A 17,475-nucleotide genomic window follows, 5' to 3' on the forward strand; every position below is an offset into this window, starting at 1 on the left:
GTTCGCTGATGACACTGTCTTGATCAGCCTGTTGCATGATGACTAGGAACACCATGACCCGGTCCTAAATTACTTTGTAGAGTGGTGTGACGAATCACACTTGGTCCTCAATACCAACAAGACCAAAGAGATGTGCATAGACTTCAGGAAGTGTACAACGCCTACCTCTGCAACATCTATCAGACGCCAGAACATAGAGATTGTAGAGGAATACAAATATCTGGGTGTCCTCTTGGACAATAAGCTTCAGTGGAGCAAATGTACAGACCTGGTCTACAAAAAGAGTCAACAGAGACTACTTTCTGAGAAAGCTGTGATATTTGAACGTTGACTCAAATATCGTGGCCAAATGTTTTGAGAATGACACAAATATACATTTTCACAAAGTCTGCTGCTTCAGTGAGTTTAGATATTTTTGTCAGATGTTACTATGGAATACTGAAGTATAATTACAAGTATTTCATAAGTGTCAAAGGCTTTTATTGACAATTACATGAAGTTGATGCAAAGAGTCAATATTTGCAGTGTTGACCCTTATTTTTCAAGACCTCTGCAACCTCTGCAATCCGCCCTGGCATGCTGTCAATTAACTTCTGGGCCACATCCTGACTGATGGCAGCCCATTCTTGCATAATTAATGCTTGGAGTTTGTCAGAATTTGTGGGTTTTTGTTTGTCCACCCGCCTCTTGAGGATTGACCACAATGGGATTAAGGTCTGGGGAGTTTCCTGGCCATGGATCCAAAATATCAATGTTTTGTTGCCCGAGCCACTTAGTTATCACTTTTGCCTAATGGCAAGGTGCTCCATCATGCTGGAAAAGGCATTGTTCATCACCAAACTGTTCCTAGATGGTTGGGAGAAGTTGCTCTCGGAGGATGTGTTGGTACCATTCTTTATTCATGGCTGTGTTCTTAGGCAAAATTGTGAGTGAGCCCACTCCCTTGGCTGAGAAGCAACCCCACGCATGAATGCTCTCAGGATGCTTTACTGTTGGTATGACACAGGACTGATGGTAGCACGCACATTGTCTTCTCCGGACAAGCTTTTTTTCCGGATGCCCCAAACGATCGGAAAGGGGATTCATCAGAGAAAATTACTTTACCCCAGTCCTCAGCAGTCCAATCCTTGTACCTTTTGCAGAATATCAGTCTGTCCCTGATGTTTTTCCTGGAGAGAAGTGGCTTCTTTGCTTCTTGACACCAGCCCATCCTCCAAAAGTCTTCGCTTCACTGTGCAAAACTGTGCAGATGCACACAAAACTGTGCAGATGCACTCACACCTGCCTGCTGCTATTCCTCAGCAAGCTCTGTACTGGTGGTGCCCCGACCACGCAGCTGAATCAACTTTAGGAGACGGGCCTGGCGCTTGCTGGACTTTCTTGGGCGCCCTGAAGCCTTCTTCACAACAATTGAACCGCTCTCCTTGAAGTTTTTGATGATCCGATAAATGGTTGATTTAGGTGCAATCTTACTGGCAGCAATATCCTTGCCTGTGAAGCCCTTTTTGTGCAAAGCAATGATGACGGCACGTGTTTCCTTGCAGGTAACCATGGCTGACAGAGGAAGAACAATGATTCCAAGCACCACCCTCCTTTTGAAGCTTCCAGTCTGTTATTTGAACTCAATCAGCATGACAGAGTGATCTCCAGCCTTGTCCTCATCAACACTCACACCTGTGTTAACGAGAGAATCACTGACATGATGTCAGCTGGTCCTTTTGTGGCACGGCTGAAATGCAGTGGAAATTCAGTTAATTTGTATGGCAAAGAGTTTGCAATTAATTGCAATTAATCTGATCACTCTTCATAACATTCTGGAATATATGCAAATTGCCATCATACAAACTGAGGCAGCAGACTTTGAAAATTAATATTTGTGTCATTCTAAAAACTTTTGGCCACGACTGTACTATACTGACTCTGTTTTACAAATCTTTTATTGGGAGTATTTTAAGTTTTTGTATTGTTTGTTGGTTTGGCAATACCACTGTCAGCCAGAGAAATATGCTGAGAAGGATTATCACCAAAGCAAGCGAGGTACTTGGAGTCAAACAGATAGACCTGGATGAGATCTTTAAGGTCAGGGCTCTCCGCAAGTCTCACAAAATCATTTTAGACTCAAGCCACTCCCTGTACCCGGACTTTAAACTACTCCCCTCCTGGTGCAGGTATAGGGCACCCCTCGGCAGGAAAAACACAACTATACAATCATTTGTGCCAGGTGTGAAATCCCTCCTAAATAGCTTGGGCTAATGTTGCTATCAACCCAGTAAGACCAGCAGGCTGGTCTCTTTTTATTGGTATGTAACTTATGAAATTTGTTTTGTATTTAAAACGCCACATTAAATGTGTACATGACACTGCAACAAAATTTCCCCATCGCAGTGCCACTAGAGATTGTGGGTTCGAGTCCAGGCTCTGTTGCAGCCGGCCATGACTGGGAGACCCATGGGCGGCGCACAATTGGCCCAGCACGGCTCTCAACCTTCGCCTCTCCCAAGTCCGTACGGGAGTTGCAGCGATGAGACAAGACTGTAACTACCAATTGGATACCATGAAATTGGGGAGAAAAAGGGGTAAAAAAGAAGCCAGTGGCCTCCATCATTCTTAAATGGAAGAAGTTTGAAACCACCAAGTCTCTTCCTAGAGCTGGTCGCCCGGCCAGACTGACCAATCGGGGAAGAAGGGCCTTAGTCAGGGAGGTGACCAAGAACCCGATAGTCACTCGGACAGAGCTACAGAGTTCCTCTGTGGAGATGGGAGAACCTTCCAGAAGGGCAACCATCTTTGCAGCACCCCGCCAATCAGGCCTTTATGGTATATTTGCCAGACGGAAGCCACTCCTCAGTAAAAGCCACATGACAGCCTGCTTGGAGTTTGCTAAAAGGCACCTAAAGGAGTCTCAGGCCATGAGAAACAACACTCTCTAGTCTGATGAAACCAAGATTGAATTCATTGGCCAAGCGTTACTTCTCAAGAGATGCTTGATGAAAACCTGCTCCAGAGCACTCAGGTTCTCAGACTGGGACAAAGGTTCACCTTCCAACAGGACAACGACCCTAAGCACACAGCCAAGACAACACAAGGGTGGCTTCGGGACAAGTCTCTGTCTTTGATTGGCCCAGCCAGAGCCCGGACTTGAACTGGATGGAACATCTCTGGAGAGACCTGAAAATATCTGTGCAGTGACGCTCCCCATCCAACCTGACAGCTTGAGAGGATCTGCGGAGAAGCATGCGAGAAACTCCCCAAATACAGGTGTGCCAAGCTTGTAGCGTCATACCCGAGAAGACACGAGGCTGTAATCGCTGCCAAAGGTGCTTCAACAAACTACTGAGTAAAGGCTCTGAATACTATTATTACTTTAATATTTTTTTTATGTTTTATTTTTGAATTGTTTAACAGCAGAACAATACAATAACGCAAGAGTAAGTACAACAAAAGGTAATTCAACCCTCCCCACCCCCCAAAATAAGAAATAAATTAAAACAATGACAAATTACAAAAGAAAAATAAATACAATTAGAATAGTAATAATACTAATAATGACTAAATAAGACAAATGACAAGAGATACCAACATTTTTCTTTTAAATTTTTTTACCTTTATTTAACTAGGCAAGTCAGTTAAGAACAAATTCTTATTTTCAATGACGGCCTAGGAACAGTGGGTTAACTGCCTGTTCAGGGGCAGAACGACAGATTTGTACCTTGTCAGCTCGGGGATTTGAACTTGCAACCTTCCGGTTACTAGTCCAACGCTCTAACCACTAGGCTACGCTACACAAAGCAATACAAACAGTACATTACAGAGAGACAGTAGCTACATCAATCTACACGGATCTACAAGCTCACATCCACTAACCCCAAGGGATGTGTTTCCATATAGTCCAGGAAGGTTTGCCATATTTTCACAAAGTAGTAACATTTATTTCTTAAAGCATAGGTAATCTCCATAGGAATACACTTATTCATTTCAGAGAGCAATCTTGTAATTGAGAGAGGGGAATCTGATTTCCATGTCAATCTAACACATTTTCTTAGTGGCAAGGGTGATTTCTGTACATTTTATGTTGAAGTTATTCCTCAAATTCACATTTTGTGAAGTTACCCAGAAGGCATATTTCAGGTTCAAGTGAGAAAGGGACCTCCAAAATAAAGGCCAGGGTATCACAAACATCATGCCAGAAGGCTTGTAATTTAGTACACTGCCAAGTAGAATGACAAAAAGTGCCTTCTGTTGTTCCATATCTAAAACACGTTTCTGATATTTCAGGGTTATATCTATGTAACCTCTGAGGTGTCAGAGTTGGTGGAGGAAGTTGTAATGTAGAAGTCTGTATCTTGAGTTGATGGTTGCTGACACACTATCTTGGCATATTACTTACCATAGCCCCTCAATTGTAGTATTAAAATCGGATTCCCATCGCTCTCTTGACTTATGTACATCTGGTTTTGGGCGTTGTTGCATTATCAATGAGTTCACTGGATATACATCTATATGAGTAGATGATTTGGTATATCGCCAAGACTGCTTCTGAGAGATAAGTCATATCTCCAAGACTGCTTCTGAGAGAGTTTCTTAACTGCAAATAACAAAATAAATGATTATTGCATAATTGGTATTTCTTTTTCAGTTGCTCAAATGACATAAGCAATGTATAATAATGTTCTAAATCGTTATTCACTTCTCAGGCCAATGTTGAAAAATGTTGCTATCCAAGATCATTGGCAGGAGTCTGTTTTGCCACAGGGCTGTTTTGGGTGACAAGTTTTGTTTCAGACCAAATAACTTACCAATTTCATATCAAGATCTTACTAAATTGATGGTACCGGGATTGCTCGTTTTTGTAGATAATATTACTCCCAAGCTCGTCATTGAGAGCTAACATTTCCATCTGAGTCCAAGAAGAGACTGGTTCAGTTTAAAAAAATAATGAAATTAATCTAATTTGCACTGCCCGGTAATACATCTTGAAATTTGGTAGGCAGAGACCTCCTAGACTATAATCCCATGTTAATTTGGCCTGCCTCACCCTTGGAGTTTTACAGTTGCATACAAATTGTCTTATGGTCTTCTTAATTAAGGGACTTAAAGAAACGTTTGGGTAGGGATATGGGTAAAGATTGAAATAGGTACATCATCTTAGGCAGAACATTCATCTTAATACAGCTAATTCTCCCAAATACTGTGAGGCAGATCTATCCATCTATTCAAGTCATCCACCGCCTTCTGAACCAAGACAGAGTAGTTAAACTTGTACACATTTCTTAAGTCATTATCAACTGTGATTCCTAGATATTTGAACCCTTGTGGCGACCATCTGAGGTTCAAAGATGCTACAGTATAGTCAAAGCGAGTGAGTTAAGTATTTCACTTTTGTCCATGTTGACTTTGTAACCTGATATAGAGCTGTATGTATCCAAAAGCGTCTGTTGTTTTGAGAGGGGTCGGGTCAGCGAGGAACAAAATAATGCTGTCTGCAAACAATGAGATCTTATGCGTTATCTGGCCCACCTGAAAGCCCTTTATGCCAGGATCCATTCTTATGGTCTCCGACAGGGGTTCCAAGGCTCGCACAAAAAAAGAGTGAAGGGAAAGTAAATAGCCCTGTCTACTACCTCTAAAGAGTGGGAATGTGGCTGTCATCATGCCATTAGTTGTGATCTTGGCTTGCAGTTTATGGTATGAAATCTTAACCCAGTTGACAAACAAAGGACCTAAGTTAAATTTAGCATGGACCTTGAATAAGTATGGCCACTCCAGCCTTTCAAAGGCCTTTTCAGCGTCTAGAGATACTGCTATACTCGGATCGCTCCTCACACTGGCCATGTGAATTACGTTGAATAACCTGTGCAAATAATTTTTTCTGTATAAAGCTTGTTTGAGCGGTGTTAATCGGGCTTGGTAAATATTTTCCTAATCTATTAAACATCGCCTTAAAAATCGATGTGTAGTCGGCATTGAGGATCAAGATCTATAGGAAGAGGATCTTTCTTTTTTAAATCTATACCGTTATAATAGCTGTGGAAAAGGAGTCCAGGAGGCTCTGCATCCCAGCAGCTAAATTTAGAACATTGATCAAGAGAGGAATAATCAAATCCTTAACTCTTCATAAAACTCTGGGGGGAAAGCCATCCTGGTGATTTTCCAGGTTTGTAGTGAGGATTGTTTTTTTCGATTTCTGTTTTTGTAAAGGGCCGATCTAGTTCGTTTTGGTCTTCCTGTATGAGGTGCAGTAGTTCAATAGTAGACAGAAATGTGTCTCATTGCTGGTTCCGTTCCATCAGAAGTGTATAACTTAGAAAAGTATTGTTTAAATGAATCATTAATCTCTTCCTGGTTGTGAGACACTTGACCGTTCTGTGTCCTCAGATTTTATCTGCCAGGCCAAGACTTTGTGTGTTTTCTCCCCCAATTCATAATATCTTTGCCTAGTTCGAAGAATAGCCTTTTCAGTTTTGTATGTACTTAGGGTATTTTCTTTAAATGCTTTATTCACCAATGAGCGGTATGTTTCTTTAGAGACAGATTTGTGTTATTTTTGTAGTAATTGGATTTAATTATGTAATTCATTCAATTCAGCATTGTATTTCTTTTTGAGACCTTTGGTATAGGAAATGATTTGACCCCTAAATAAAGGCCTTTAATGTATCCCAGAGTACAAAACTATTGGGAGAGGACGGACAGTTTGTTTCACAGAAAAACGTAATTTGGTCTCTGATAAATTGACAAGATTCTGTCCGTTTCAAAAGAGTTGGGTTTAGGCGCCATCTATAGGTCCCTTGAACTCCATCCGGCATCCAAACAGAAAGTGTGAGAAGAGAATGATCTGAGATAGTTATAGATAAGTACTCGGTTTCCAAAACCCTATGGGTTACCTGTACTGATAGGAGAAAATAATACATATGGGTATGAGAGTAATGCGGGCAGGAGTAGAATGAGTAATCCCTATCTTGTGGGTGGAGCTGTCTCCATGTCTTTCATAAAAGATATAGTGCATTTGGCTGACTTAGGCAATGAGGTTGCTTTAGTTGAGGATCTATCCAGAATCATTTATCAAGTCGCCCCAACTTGTTCCCTGAAATTCTGCTACCTTGAGGAATATATCTTGAACAAAAATATTATCATAATTACGTAGGAGCATATACATTAAGCAAGGTCCAAGATTCAGAATACATTCTGCCATGGACAACTACATAACGTCCCAGTGGATCAATAATTGTTTCGGTTACACACAAGGGTCAATTATTTTTAATCAACACAGCTACTCCACGTGTCTTTGTGTTATATGAAGAGTCCTACCCATTCCCTCTAACTTGTTATGTTCTGTCCCTGTGTTTCTTGTTTAAAAGCAACATCAGTTTTTAACTTTTTCAAGTACATAAGGACTCGTTTTCGTTTAACTGGACCGTTAACAGTCCATTAATGTTTAATGATGTATGATTTACTATCTTAGCCATATTGTTCACTCAATACATGCATGCAAATGTCAGGAGTATGTCCAATAAGGGTGTTGGATATTCTATTGCATATTTTTGGTGTAGCCTGTAGTCAAACACATATTATAAAGGGAAGGTCTCTCACAAAACAGTAATGTAATAAAGTAAATAAAACAACCCCCCCCCCCCCCCCCCAGAGTGACATTGTTTTTGTTTACATGGATACTGGGATCTTACCTCATTGATCTGTCAGTAAGATATAGTATAATCCAGCAAAGCAGTCCTACCAGTTATGCAAGTAATAACGCAGGCTAGTGGGACACAGCCCAGCTAGCAGTGAAATGAACCCGGTCCGCTAGTCAGTCAACCATGTCCTGAGCCGATTGCCTGCAGTATGCAGAGAAAAGTTGCGACTTCGTTTTGAAGAATCTTCTCTCATGGATGATTTTCATCGTTGCAGGTTGAAGCAGCTTAAAGGGAATGTTCTTGGAGGTAAGTTATTTTTTCAAACGGTCAAATGCCTTCCTGCATTTCACCATTTCGGGACTGATGTCTGGAAAGAATTGAATTGCCTCCCCGTTGTGTAGGATCATAACTTTCTCTCTGTCCTGGTACCTCAGGAACCAAACGAGGAAGGGTTGTGGGTTCTGATCAGGGGATGGGCGAGTGACCTGTGTGCCTGTTCGATAACCAGAGGTTCAGAACACCAAATGTTCTTTACCCAGTAAGTAGGGGATAATGGCAGCAGAGAAATCAACGGGGTCCGTCCCCTCACAGCCCTCACGGAGGCTGATAATTATAATGTTGCGTCGCCTACTGTAGTTCTCCATCTTGTCCTCGGCAGTGTTGATGCACTCTTCAGCTTCTTCTATTCGTGATCCTAGCGTATTGATAGTCATTGTCAAACCTGAGATGGAACAGAGGGCACATAGATACACATACTAATCAGGGGGAATGGGAACCAGGTGTGTGTAATGAGACAAGACAGTCCGGGGTTGGTGGTGATGATCCAGTTCAGTGACGCCTAGAAGGCCGGTGACGTAGACCTCCATTCATATTGAGCCAGTCTTCTGCCATCAGCATTATTAGGCTTAAAAAAGTGCATTTTCCTATGATTTGAGCAGTGTGGGGCCAGGGTGCCGCCACTGCGCTGAAGTGGTATACTAAAACATTAGACTTATTCAAGGCTGGCAGGTCTGGAATCTGTACTGTGTGGAAGCTGTAGCTGCCCTATCACTGCTAAGTCAATAAGATCTAAAACTACAATAAACGTTATGCTCTTTCTGTAGGCCTATGTTAATTGTAGATTCATTTTTTGTATACAATAGTCTACTCTAGTGGCACTACAATGATAGTTTGAGTAGTGATTTGTCAGTGTAATCTAGTGTCAGATCAGATGTAGGCTACTTGGTTATGGGTAGTCATATATATGTGAATGATAAGTAAGTCTAATATCCATGACGGGCGATCAACCACTCCCATCTACCTCCAGTCAATGGTCAAACCGTACTCTAGTGATCATCAACTAGATTCAGCCGCGGGACGATTTTTTTCTTGAGCGGATGGTCGGGGGGCAGAACATAATACAAATAATTTGTAGAAGGCAAATTGACTGCATGAAGCCCACACAGATAATGTTTGACTAAAACATCATTTAAAACCTTGTTACATTTGTATACGATCAAATGTTTCTCTCTCTTATGCGTGGGAATACTTGGGAACTATGTGATTCGCATTGTGCAGCCGTCCATCACCCATTAAAGGCATTATCAAACACAGGTGTGGTATATGAGTGGGTACTAAATGTTTACTCTCTTTGAGCTGGGTTTAAGAATAGGTTCTGGTGGACTAAAACACTATATTAATGGAGACATTCTTTGCGTAATCTCCGGGAATTTCATATAGCCTTTCTTTCGACGTTCTTTCACTGCAAGGTATAATTGGATTACAGTGAAATATTTACAGTATTAGAGGTAATTTGAATTAAATAGTCATTCATAGAATTTGAGGATTGACATCAAACACCCGCTTCCATGTGAGTATGACGATGTTGTGAGGGTGTGTGCAGCATTTAGGCTACAGCAAAGCCAGCGCTGGTGAGAGCGCCATTCCGCGCACCATGTGTTCAGGGTGCGGGCACAGAGTTTATGTCCTCGTGCAATACTTGAGCCAAACGTTTCTTTGATCTGGAAACTTGCCATAGAAACGAATGGTTGGAATTTACGACACATGAAATGGATAACTCTCGGATAATGTTAGAATGTGATCTTGGCTTTTGCCCTAACTGCTAGGGGGGCAGCGAACAACGCTGATGACAGCTTTTTTGACAGTGCTCCTTTTTTGCATTCGTTTATTGGAGCGCAGGGCAAAGGTATGCGATTTACAAATGTTAAGTTGTCATTAGCTTACATTGTATAGGTTATGTTCGGGTACAATATTGGATATTTGACAGGCTACAAGGTTATCGCTAAAAAGTAAAGGTTCTAGGGAGTTCCTGCGACAGTCTGACTTCTAAACTTGTTTTATTGTATACCTAATGCATATGCGTGGCGAGTAAATGTATTTAGCCTAAACCACGGCTTCTTTTTACATTGCCTTCTGTCATATTATTCAGCCACACAGTGAAATTATCGGATCGAAGTGCTTCTTCATGAAACAAAGTCCATGCGTGGCACACTGCCACTATGTTTATAACCTAGTGAATTTACTTTGTCAATCACAGTAGTTTGTAAATAGATTTTTGACTTGAGATGACTCATCCGGCCTACTGACATTGACGTTAAAAAGAGATTGAAAATGCATATTTGTTGGTTGAAAATACGTTTATTTCAATAGCTTGTCCTCACACGGGACACTTGGCACAATTAACTGTAAATTACATTTAAACCACTTGGTGCTGAAGTAACACATCTGTGGTCTGTAGACCAGACAACTAGTAGGCTATTTTGCCTTGATCTGGAGAGTATCTGACTGTTAAATTTACAATAACCATCCCTAACCAGTAAACATTGTTACCTATTTCAGAAATTCAACAAGAAAGCTCACTCTGTGTTAACGTTCAGATCTATCAGCTAAAAACGGGTTTATTAAGAATATTTAGGGAATAATGACAGAACTGTATGTTCTTCTGTTATTTTCCAATGAATGTATAAAAATAGTTACTTTCTCTCAGAAGCTGTCAATAGTAAAAACTACTTTCACTTTCACATAGTTTTTTTGGCTGTGACCCAGCTTGGGGACAACATCTAGCTCTGGGCGTTGACCGGCGCTAGAAAACACTTTCCTGTGGATTTTGAACAACAATCCAATGTGTCTTCTTTTTGTGTGATTGTTTCTAGAAAAGAGTGCGATGGATCTGTCTCTTCTGGGGATTCCATTACTATCAACACCAGTATCTGAACACTGAGCTCTGGAATTGCTTCTTAATATTGAGGTATAGCCCCTTATGAAACACACACAGCAGCATTGCTTGCTGCAGTTTGATTACATTTCTGATGTACGTGTTTTTACAGCGAGCTTGAAATGTAGCTTTAACTTTGCATGGCCAGGAGCGTAGCTGTTATGCATTCATTCTGTTCACTGTAACTCCCTGCATGCTCCCTGTAATCCGTTTGTATGACACCAAGCCATGCACTACTCAGCATTCGTGAGGTTCTCGTATCTATACACTTTCAAGTCAAGTGCATTGCTAAGATTACGATTCATTTATTAAACAGCCGGGCGATGACATCATTCATCTTACTGCTTTGAGGGTAAATCTAATACTGTTGTTATGTCTTCATTACATCACTATTGCGCACTGGGAAATCTATTGCTATGGTGCCCATAGTGGGTTTGACACTTGATTCCATGCTATTAGAATATATTGTAATGAAACAGCAGGGGGCAGGTCTCGAACCCTCGACCTTTTAGCCCGAAGTCCGGCGCGCTATCGACTGTGCGGCAGAGTCGATTTCCGCGCTTATAAACCCAGGGTCGTTACAATATATTTGGGCATTTGAATGCTTCAAACATACATGCCGGGGTGCACCACTCCTGTCCTCAAGGACCACCGTTTGGTATTCCTTCAGTCAGACACTTATTGGCACCTGGGTAAGCAAGTGCATGGACTCTCCAGTCATCCAATGACATACCAGGCAAAAGTTTGGACACACCTACTCATTCAAGGGTTTTTCATAGTTTTTACTGTTTTCTACATTGTAGAATAATAGTGAAGACATAAAAACTATGAAATAACACATGGAATAATGTACTAACCCAAAAAGTGTTAAACAAATCAATATATAATATTTTAGATTCTTCAAAGTAGCCACCATTTGCCTAGCTTTGCAGGCTATTGGTATTCTCTCAACCAGCTTTACCTGGAATGCTTTTTCAACAGTCTTGAAGGAGTTCCCACATCCTGAGCATCCCTTCACTCTGCGGTCCAACTTATCCCAAACCATATCAATTGGGTTGAGGTCAAGTGATTTAGGAGGCCAGGTCATCTGATGCAGCACTCCATCACTCTCCTTATTGGTCAAATAGCCCTGACACAGCCTGGAGGTGTGTTTTGGGTCATTGTCCTGTTGAAAAACAAATGATAGCTACAGAATGCTGTGTAGCATGTAGCCATGCTGGTTAAGTGTGCCTTGAATTCTAAATAAATCACAGTGTCACCAGCAAAGCGCCATCACACTGTCTCCTCCATGCTTCTCGGTGGGAACCACACATGCGGAGATCATCCGTTCACCTACTTTGCGTCTCACAAAGACACGGCGGTTGGAACCAAAAATCTGAAATTTGGACTCTTCAGACCAAAGGACAGATTTCCACCGGTCTAATGTCCATGTTTGTTGGCCCAAGCAAGTCTCTTCTTCTTATTGGTGTCCTTTAGATTTGGGGAGATAGGTAGTCTAGTGGTTAGAGTGTTGGGCCAGTAACCGAAAGGTTGTTGGATCGAATCCCCGAGCTGACAAGGTACAAATCTGTCATTCTGCCCCTGAATAAGGCAGTTAACCCACTGTAGGCTGTCATTGTAAATACGAATTTGTTCTTAACTGACTTGCCTAGTTGAAAGGTGGTTTCTTTGCAGCAATTCGACCATGAAGGCCTGATTCACGCAGTCTCCTCCGAACAGTTGATGTTGAGATGTGTCTGTTACTTGAACTCTGTGAAGCATTTATTTGGGCTGCAATCTGAGGTGCAGTTAACTCTAATGAACATATCTTCTACAGCAGAGGTAACTCTGGGTCTTCCTTTCCTGTGGCAGTCCTCGTGAGAGCTAGTTTCATCATAGTGCTTGATGGTTTTAGCGACTTCACTTGAAGAAACTTTCAAAGTTCTTGACATTTTACGGATTGACTGACCTTCATGTCTTAAAGTAATGATGGACTGTCATTTCTCTTTTCTTATTTGAGCAGTTTTTTCCATAATATGGACTTGGTCTTTTACAAATAGGGCTATCTTCTGTATACCACCCCTACCTTGTCACAACACAACTGATTGGCTCAAACGCATTAAGAAGGAAAGAAAATCCACAAATTAACTTAACAAGGCACACCTGTTAATTGAAATGCATTCCAGGTGACTACCTCATGAAGCTGGTTGAGAGAATGTCAGGAGTGTGCAAAGCTGTCAAGGCAAAGGGTAGCTACTTTGAAGAATCTCAAATATAACATTTTGATTTGTTTAACACTTTCTTTGGTTACTACATGATTCCATATATGTTATCATAGTTTGATGTCTACACTATTATTCTACAATGTAGAAAATAGTAAAAACAAAGAAATCCTTGAATGAGTAGGTGTCCAAACTTTTGACTGGTACTGTACATTAATCAATTAGGGACCAGGGAGAAACAAGAACCAGCATGTGGAACTTGAGTGGCTGATTTGTGCAACCCTAATAAAAGAGTACATGCATGCCTTTTGACATTTTTAGTTGTATTTATTTAACTAAGCAATTAAGAACAAATTCTTATTTACAATGATGGCCTTCCCCGGCCAAACCCTAACCCGGATGACGCTGGGGCAATTGTGCGCCACCACTCCCAATCATGGCCAGTTGTGATACAGCCTGTATTATTTCAGACTCCTGATTGGAAATTAACACTTTTTTTAACCATATGACGTATAAAATCCTTAAAGAGATTACCACAATCATAACTAAATAAACTAGGGACATATTAGTTCATTGTATTGTGTGTTACGTTGTGTATCATCCCTGTATTCATCCGTACTTCTTCTATTAAAGCTGCCTGAGTGCCACCGCACATTTGCCCATTGCTGGTGCTGCTGAAACTCCCGGGCTGACAATACAAGACGTTAGAGAGCTTCAGGAGGACTTGAAACAGTTGAAAAGTACCATAGAAGTAAGACTACAGCTAATGAATGTCCTGTAGTCCTGCTATGGCGTGTTTGGTGTGAAATTAGGGTAAAGGGGAATTTTCAAAGGACTAGTAACATGTGTTACATTGAAGGATAAGAAGAAATTATTCATACAACTGTGGTTTTCTTTCTTGTCAGAAATCAGATGCCTGTTTGTATGCTCCTACCAATGAGGACATCTACAATGTAAGTCCTTGTAGCAATATGCAATACATAGAACACACTGTCACAAACAGTTTTTTATTTTGGTTCCTTTGAAAATGCGGTGTGGGGCGTCATGGAAAAAAAGGGTCCAGTGTGTTAGAAATGCCAGGGCCGATTTCTGGTCCCAGTCTGCCCCAGTTTGTAATGCCATGATTATAACATACCTCTTTTGCATACTTTTATAGATTTCCAGATCAATGTTTTATAGTCTGTGTATATACTGTAACACAGCCTGTGGTTCTGTTCTTCCCCAGGACAACTGCCTGTTTAAGTTCATGCACTGTTACTTATTGGAGTTGGAGGTTGTCCTGATCGAGGACATGCAGGTCACAGATAACGACCATGATCAAATAAAAACATCCATCCACCATCGGAAAAAAACATTGGAAGAACATGAACGCCAATATGTAAGTTAACCTTTAAATAAGTTCTGAAGTTTATCCCAAAAATGTATGGTACAACAGCAATGTAGTGTTGTCAGAAGTCCTGACGGTCCATACTTCCAATTGTTCAACAATACATTTTTAATTGGCATTCATTTGATTAGCAGCAACAGTATTTTGAATGCCAATGTCACTCTGCTTTCATCTAAATGTCAATTATATTGCTTCTCTTTTTTCTGCATTTACAGAACAGTTCTAGATGCTCACCGTGTGAGGCACAGAGAGTTGCCAACTCCACAATATTCCTCTACAACATGGAGCGCCTTTTGGAGAGAATAGCCGCAAACTGTCCGCCGAATATAATGGAAATTTGTGTTTAAATTGTTTTTCATAAATAACGTAGCAAAAAATGTTGTTTGTGTTCTACCTTTGGTCATGATAGTATGTGAAGAAATTAGCAGAGTGACAGCTAGTGCTCGTGTCCTAATGTATATTACCTCTCAGTTCAAGTTTAATTGTAACTAGCTGTTTATATTTTTGTATATAATAACTTTTACATCTGTACTTTTGTCATATTTATTAACACATTGAAATGCCTATTTGGAGCTTTACGTGTTTTTGTTTCATTATCCAAGTCATATACACACTAACTGTCCCTAACTAGTTTCCCTTGAAGAGTTCTCGTCAGTATGTCAAAATTGCACATCCTGAATCAAAATAAAATCCCAAGAAAACATAAACATGTTAATTTGATCATTTCCTAGAATATGGGTGCCTGGCAGAAGTTCAAATAGGGACATGAAGTGGGACTGTGCCCCAAAGAAACAGGAAGCTCTGCCTTGCTCCATTTCCTGATATGAAACTAAAGCTCTACAGTACAACGTTCTGGCACACATCCATTTTGTAATAATTCTGTTTGTTTCCTGATTGAGAACTACAGGATTTTTTGCATTTCAATAACGTTTTTAGTAAAACATTTTATTGCTAGAACAAACGTGTCAGAAACCACGTCTCGTGGATTTACTGTAGGCTTTTATGATATGGAAAATAAAACATTCGATAACGATGACATGTACAGTTATGAAACAATAAAACCTAACCCTTTACTGTCCCTATATAATCCAAACTGTTTGAATCCAGACATTCTGTATTACTCCATCACAGAAAGGGGTTTGAAAAGGAACGGAGGGTGTGAAACTGGTCACTGCTCTCAGACTCTAAGGTCCCGGGCTCGGTGTCCTCAAGGGGCACTGAAGGGGCGCCCTGCTCTCCTGGTTTCGGGAGACTGGGTAGAGAAGACACACTAACTCCTTCAGGAAGGGCACTCCAGGAAAAGGATGCTTCATTTTGACCCCACTTGTCTTCGGAGTTGGACAGAGAGGTTTGGATGGACTGTGCTTCACCACTGCCTTTGTATCCAGTACTGTCACTCTGAAACGACACAAAGGGAGTTCTCTCTTTGCATATACAGACCGGCGAAGAACTACCTGCTGCTGACAAGATGGCCTCCTCTCTCCTCTCCATCTTCACCGCCTCGACTTCGCTGGTGATCTTCCCGATGACAAAGTCCTTGGTCCTCACTCGGCGTATGGACTCCACGAGGTAGTCGAGGCCCCTGGGGGTCTCGGCTAAGTAGTCCAGCATCCTACCGGTCTTCTTGCTGTTCCCCACCCTGCAGCAGATGTCCTCGGCGTCGTCCCGCGTAAGGACCCTCCTGGACCGAAGGTAGTCCAGGTGGCGATCGGCCACTAGCTTCTCACAGAGGTACGGACGCAGACGCTCCAACGCTTCCTTCTTGACCTCCGCCATGTCTTCGTCAGTGGTACACCAGGAGTCCATTTTCCAGCCAATTGCCCGTGAGCTCTTTAGTTTTCTGAAGCTGCTGCTCAGGCTCTGGAATGCCCAGTGTAGCCCAGTGTTGGAATTTCAGATAAGGGTTTGTAATATTAGCAACTGACTGAGATAATGTAGCAAACCCCTTTCTAACCCTGGTCAGTCATTGAAGTGGTAGGAGTTGGAAGCCAATATTGTGAAAAAGGGAACTACCTCAGATCAGTTCCCTATTAGGAAACAATGAGGCGAGAATGAGTGGCGTGTGTGTGTGTGTGACCACCAGAGAAACCAGACCCCACCTGGACCCAGCCTGAACACGGAGGGGACTGACTGGGGACCAGAAACACAAAGGGCCAACGAGGCGAGACGCACGAACGCCATAACACCACCTCAGTCCCATTGTTCTGCCTCCGTTTCATCTCTCCCCGTTCTCTCCAAATATTTGGACGAATGCTCAGAATAACATGCTGGTACTGAGAATATTGCCAATATACTGTTGAAAGGAACCCAATGTTTTTCTTCAAAGATCTTTTTCTTTGTTTTGTTTTGAGGGTTGTGTTCTCCTGTACTTGAAATGCAGAACTATGGTTTTGTGGATATCTTATTGTTCCAGGAGAGTTTGGTGTTTTTGGACAACGGAGCGCCCCATTGGTTCATTTATTTTCTGAAGATCATGTGATTCATTGTAATTCCAAGATGCTGGGAAGAACCTGAAATGATGCAAAAAAATAAGAACTACCGTATTTATGTCCCAAATGGAACCCTGTGCACTACTTCTGTTCCCTATACACAGGAATATGGGGGCTGTTTGGGATGCATCCTATGTATCAGTTCCTTCCAAGAAGAGGTACAAAAAACTCTATGTAACGTTAGTGTTCCTTCATCGCTCTAGATTCAGAATGAAGGTTCCCTAGTAATAGATTTCCAGAACGTTTACTACATACAGTGCCTCTCAATAGAAAAGCGAAAAGGAAGCCAATGATTATAAAACCAAAGAACTGACTGAGATAATGTAGCAAACCCCTTTCTAACCCTGGTCAGTCATTGAACTGGTTGGAGTTGGAAGCCAATATTGTGAAAAAGGGAACTACCTCAGATCAGTTCCCTGTTAGGAAACAATGAGGCGAGAATGAGTTTTTGTGCGTGCGTGCGTGCGTGCGTGCGTTCTTATTTGGACATTCCTGCCTCAGAGAGATCAACATCCATTGCCCTAATTAGATAGACATTATGAAAAGATGAACACAG

At 41.5% G+C, this 17,475-nt stretch overlaps 2 protein-coding genes and 1 long non-coding RNA gene across 4 annotated transcripts; 1 reads left to right on the forward strand and 2 right to left on the reverse strand.

Annotated features, from left to right (window-relative positions):
* Nucleotides 1–3,907: 3,907 nt before the first annotated feature.
* LOC129847579 (uncharacterized) lies at nucleotides 3,908–7,769 on the reverse strand. Its single transcript, XR_008758440.1, has 2 exons — nucleotides 7,680–7,769; nucleotides 3,908–4,585 (listed from the first exon to the last, which is right to left on the reverse strand). It is a non-coding gene; the product is annotated as an uncharacterized LOC129847579 (long non-coding RNA).
* A 52-nt stretch (nucleotides 7,770–7,821) lies between these two features.
* LOC129847578 (interleukin-15-like) lies at nucleotides 7,822–15,137 on the forward strand. Of its 2 annotated transcripts, none has more exons than XM_055915325.1 (6): nucleotides 7,822–7,934; nucleotides 10,781–10,875; nucleotides 13,677–13,794; nucleotides 13,949–13,996; nucleotides 14,269–14,421; nucleotides 14,646–15,137. In XM_055915325.1, exons 1-6 carry the CDS (start codon nucleotides 7,923–7,925, stop codon nucleotides 14,775–14,777), a joined length of 558 nt encoding a protein of 185 aa, XP_055771300.1. In that variant the 5' UTR covers nucleotides 7,822–7,922; the 3' UTR covers nucleotides 14,778–15,137. The 2 variants fall into 2 exon arrangements, with proteins under 2 accessions (XP_055771300.1, XP_055771299.1); XM_055915324.1 differs by lacking the exon at nucleotides 7,822–7,934 and adding an exon at nucleotides 9,543–9,813.
* On the reverse strand, nucleotides 14,960–17,403 carry LOC129847577 (B-cell lymphoma/leukemia 10-like). The gene has a single exon (XM_055915323.1). The coding sequence runs from the start codon at nucleotides 16,234–16,236 to the stop codon at nucleotides 15,556–15,558; it is 681 nt and encodes a 226-aa protein (XP_055771298.1). The 5' UTR covers nucleotides 16,237–17,403; the 3' UTR covers nucleotides 14,960–15,555.
* Nucleotides 17,404–17,475: the final 72 nt, after the last annotated feature.

The sequence above is a fragment of the Salvelinus fontinalis genome, unplaced genomic scaffold, assembly GCF_029448725.1.
Source record: "Salvelinus fontinalis isolate EN_2023a unplaced genomic scaffold, ASM2944872v1 scaffold_0877, whole genome shotgun sequence".
NCBI lineage: Eukaryota > Metazoa > Chordata > Actinopteri > Salmoniformes > Salmonidae > Salvelinus > Salvelinus fontinalis.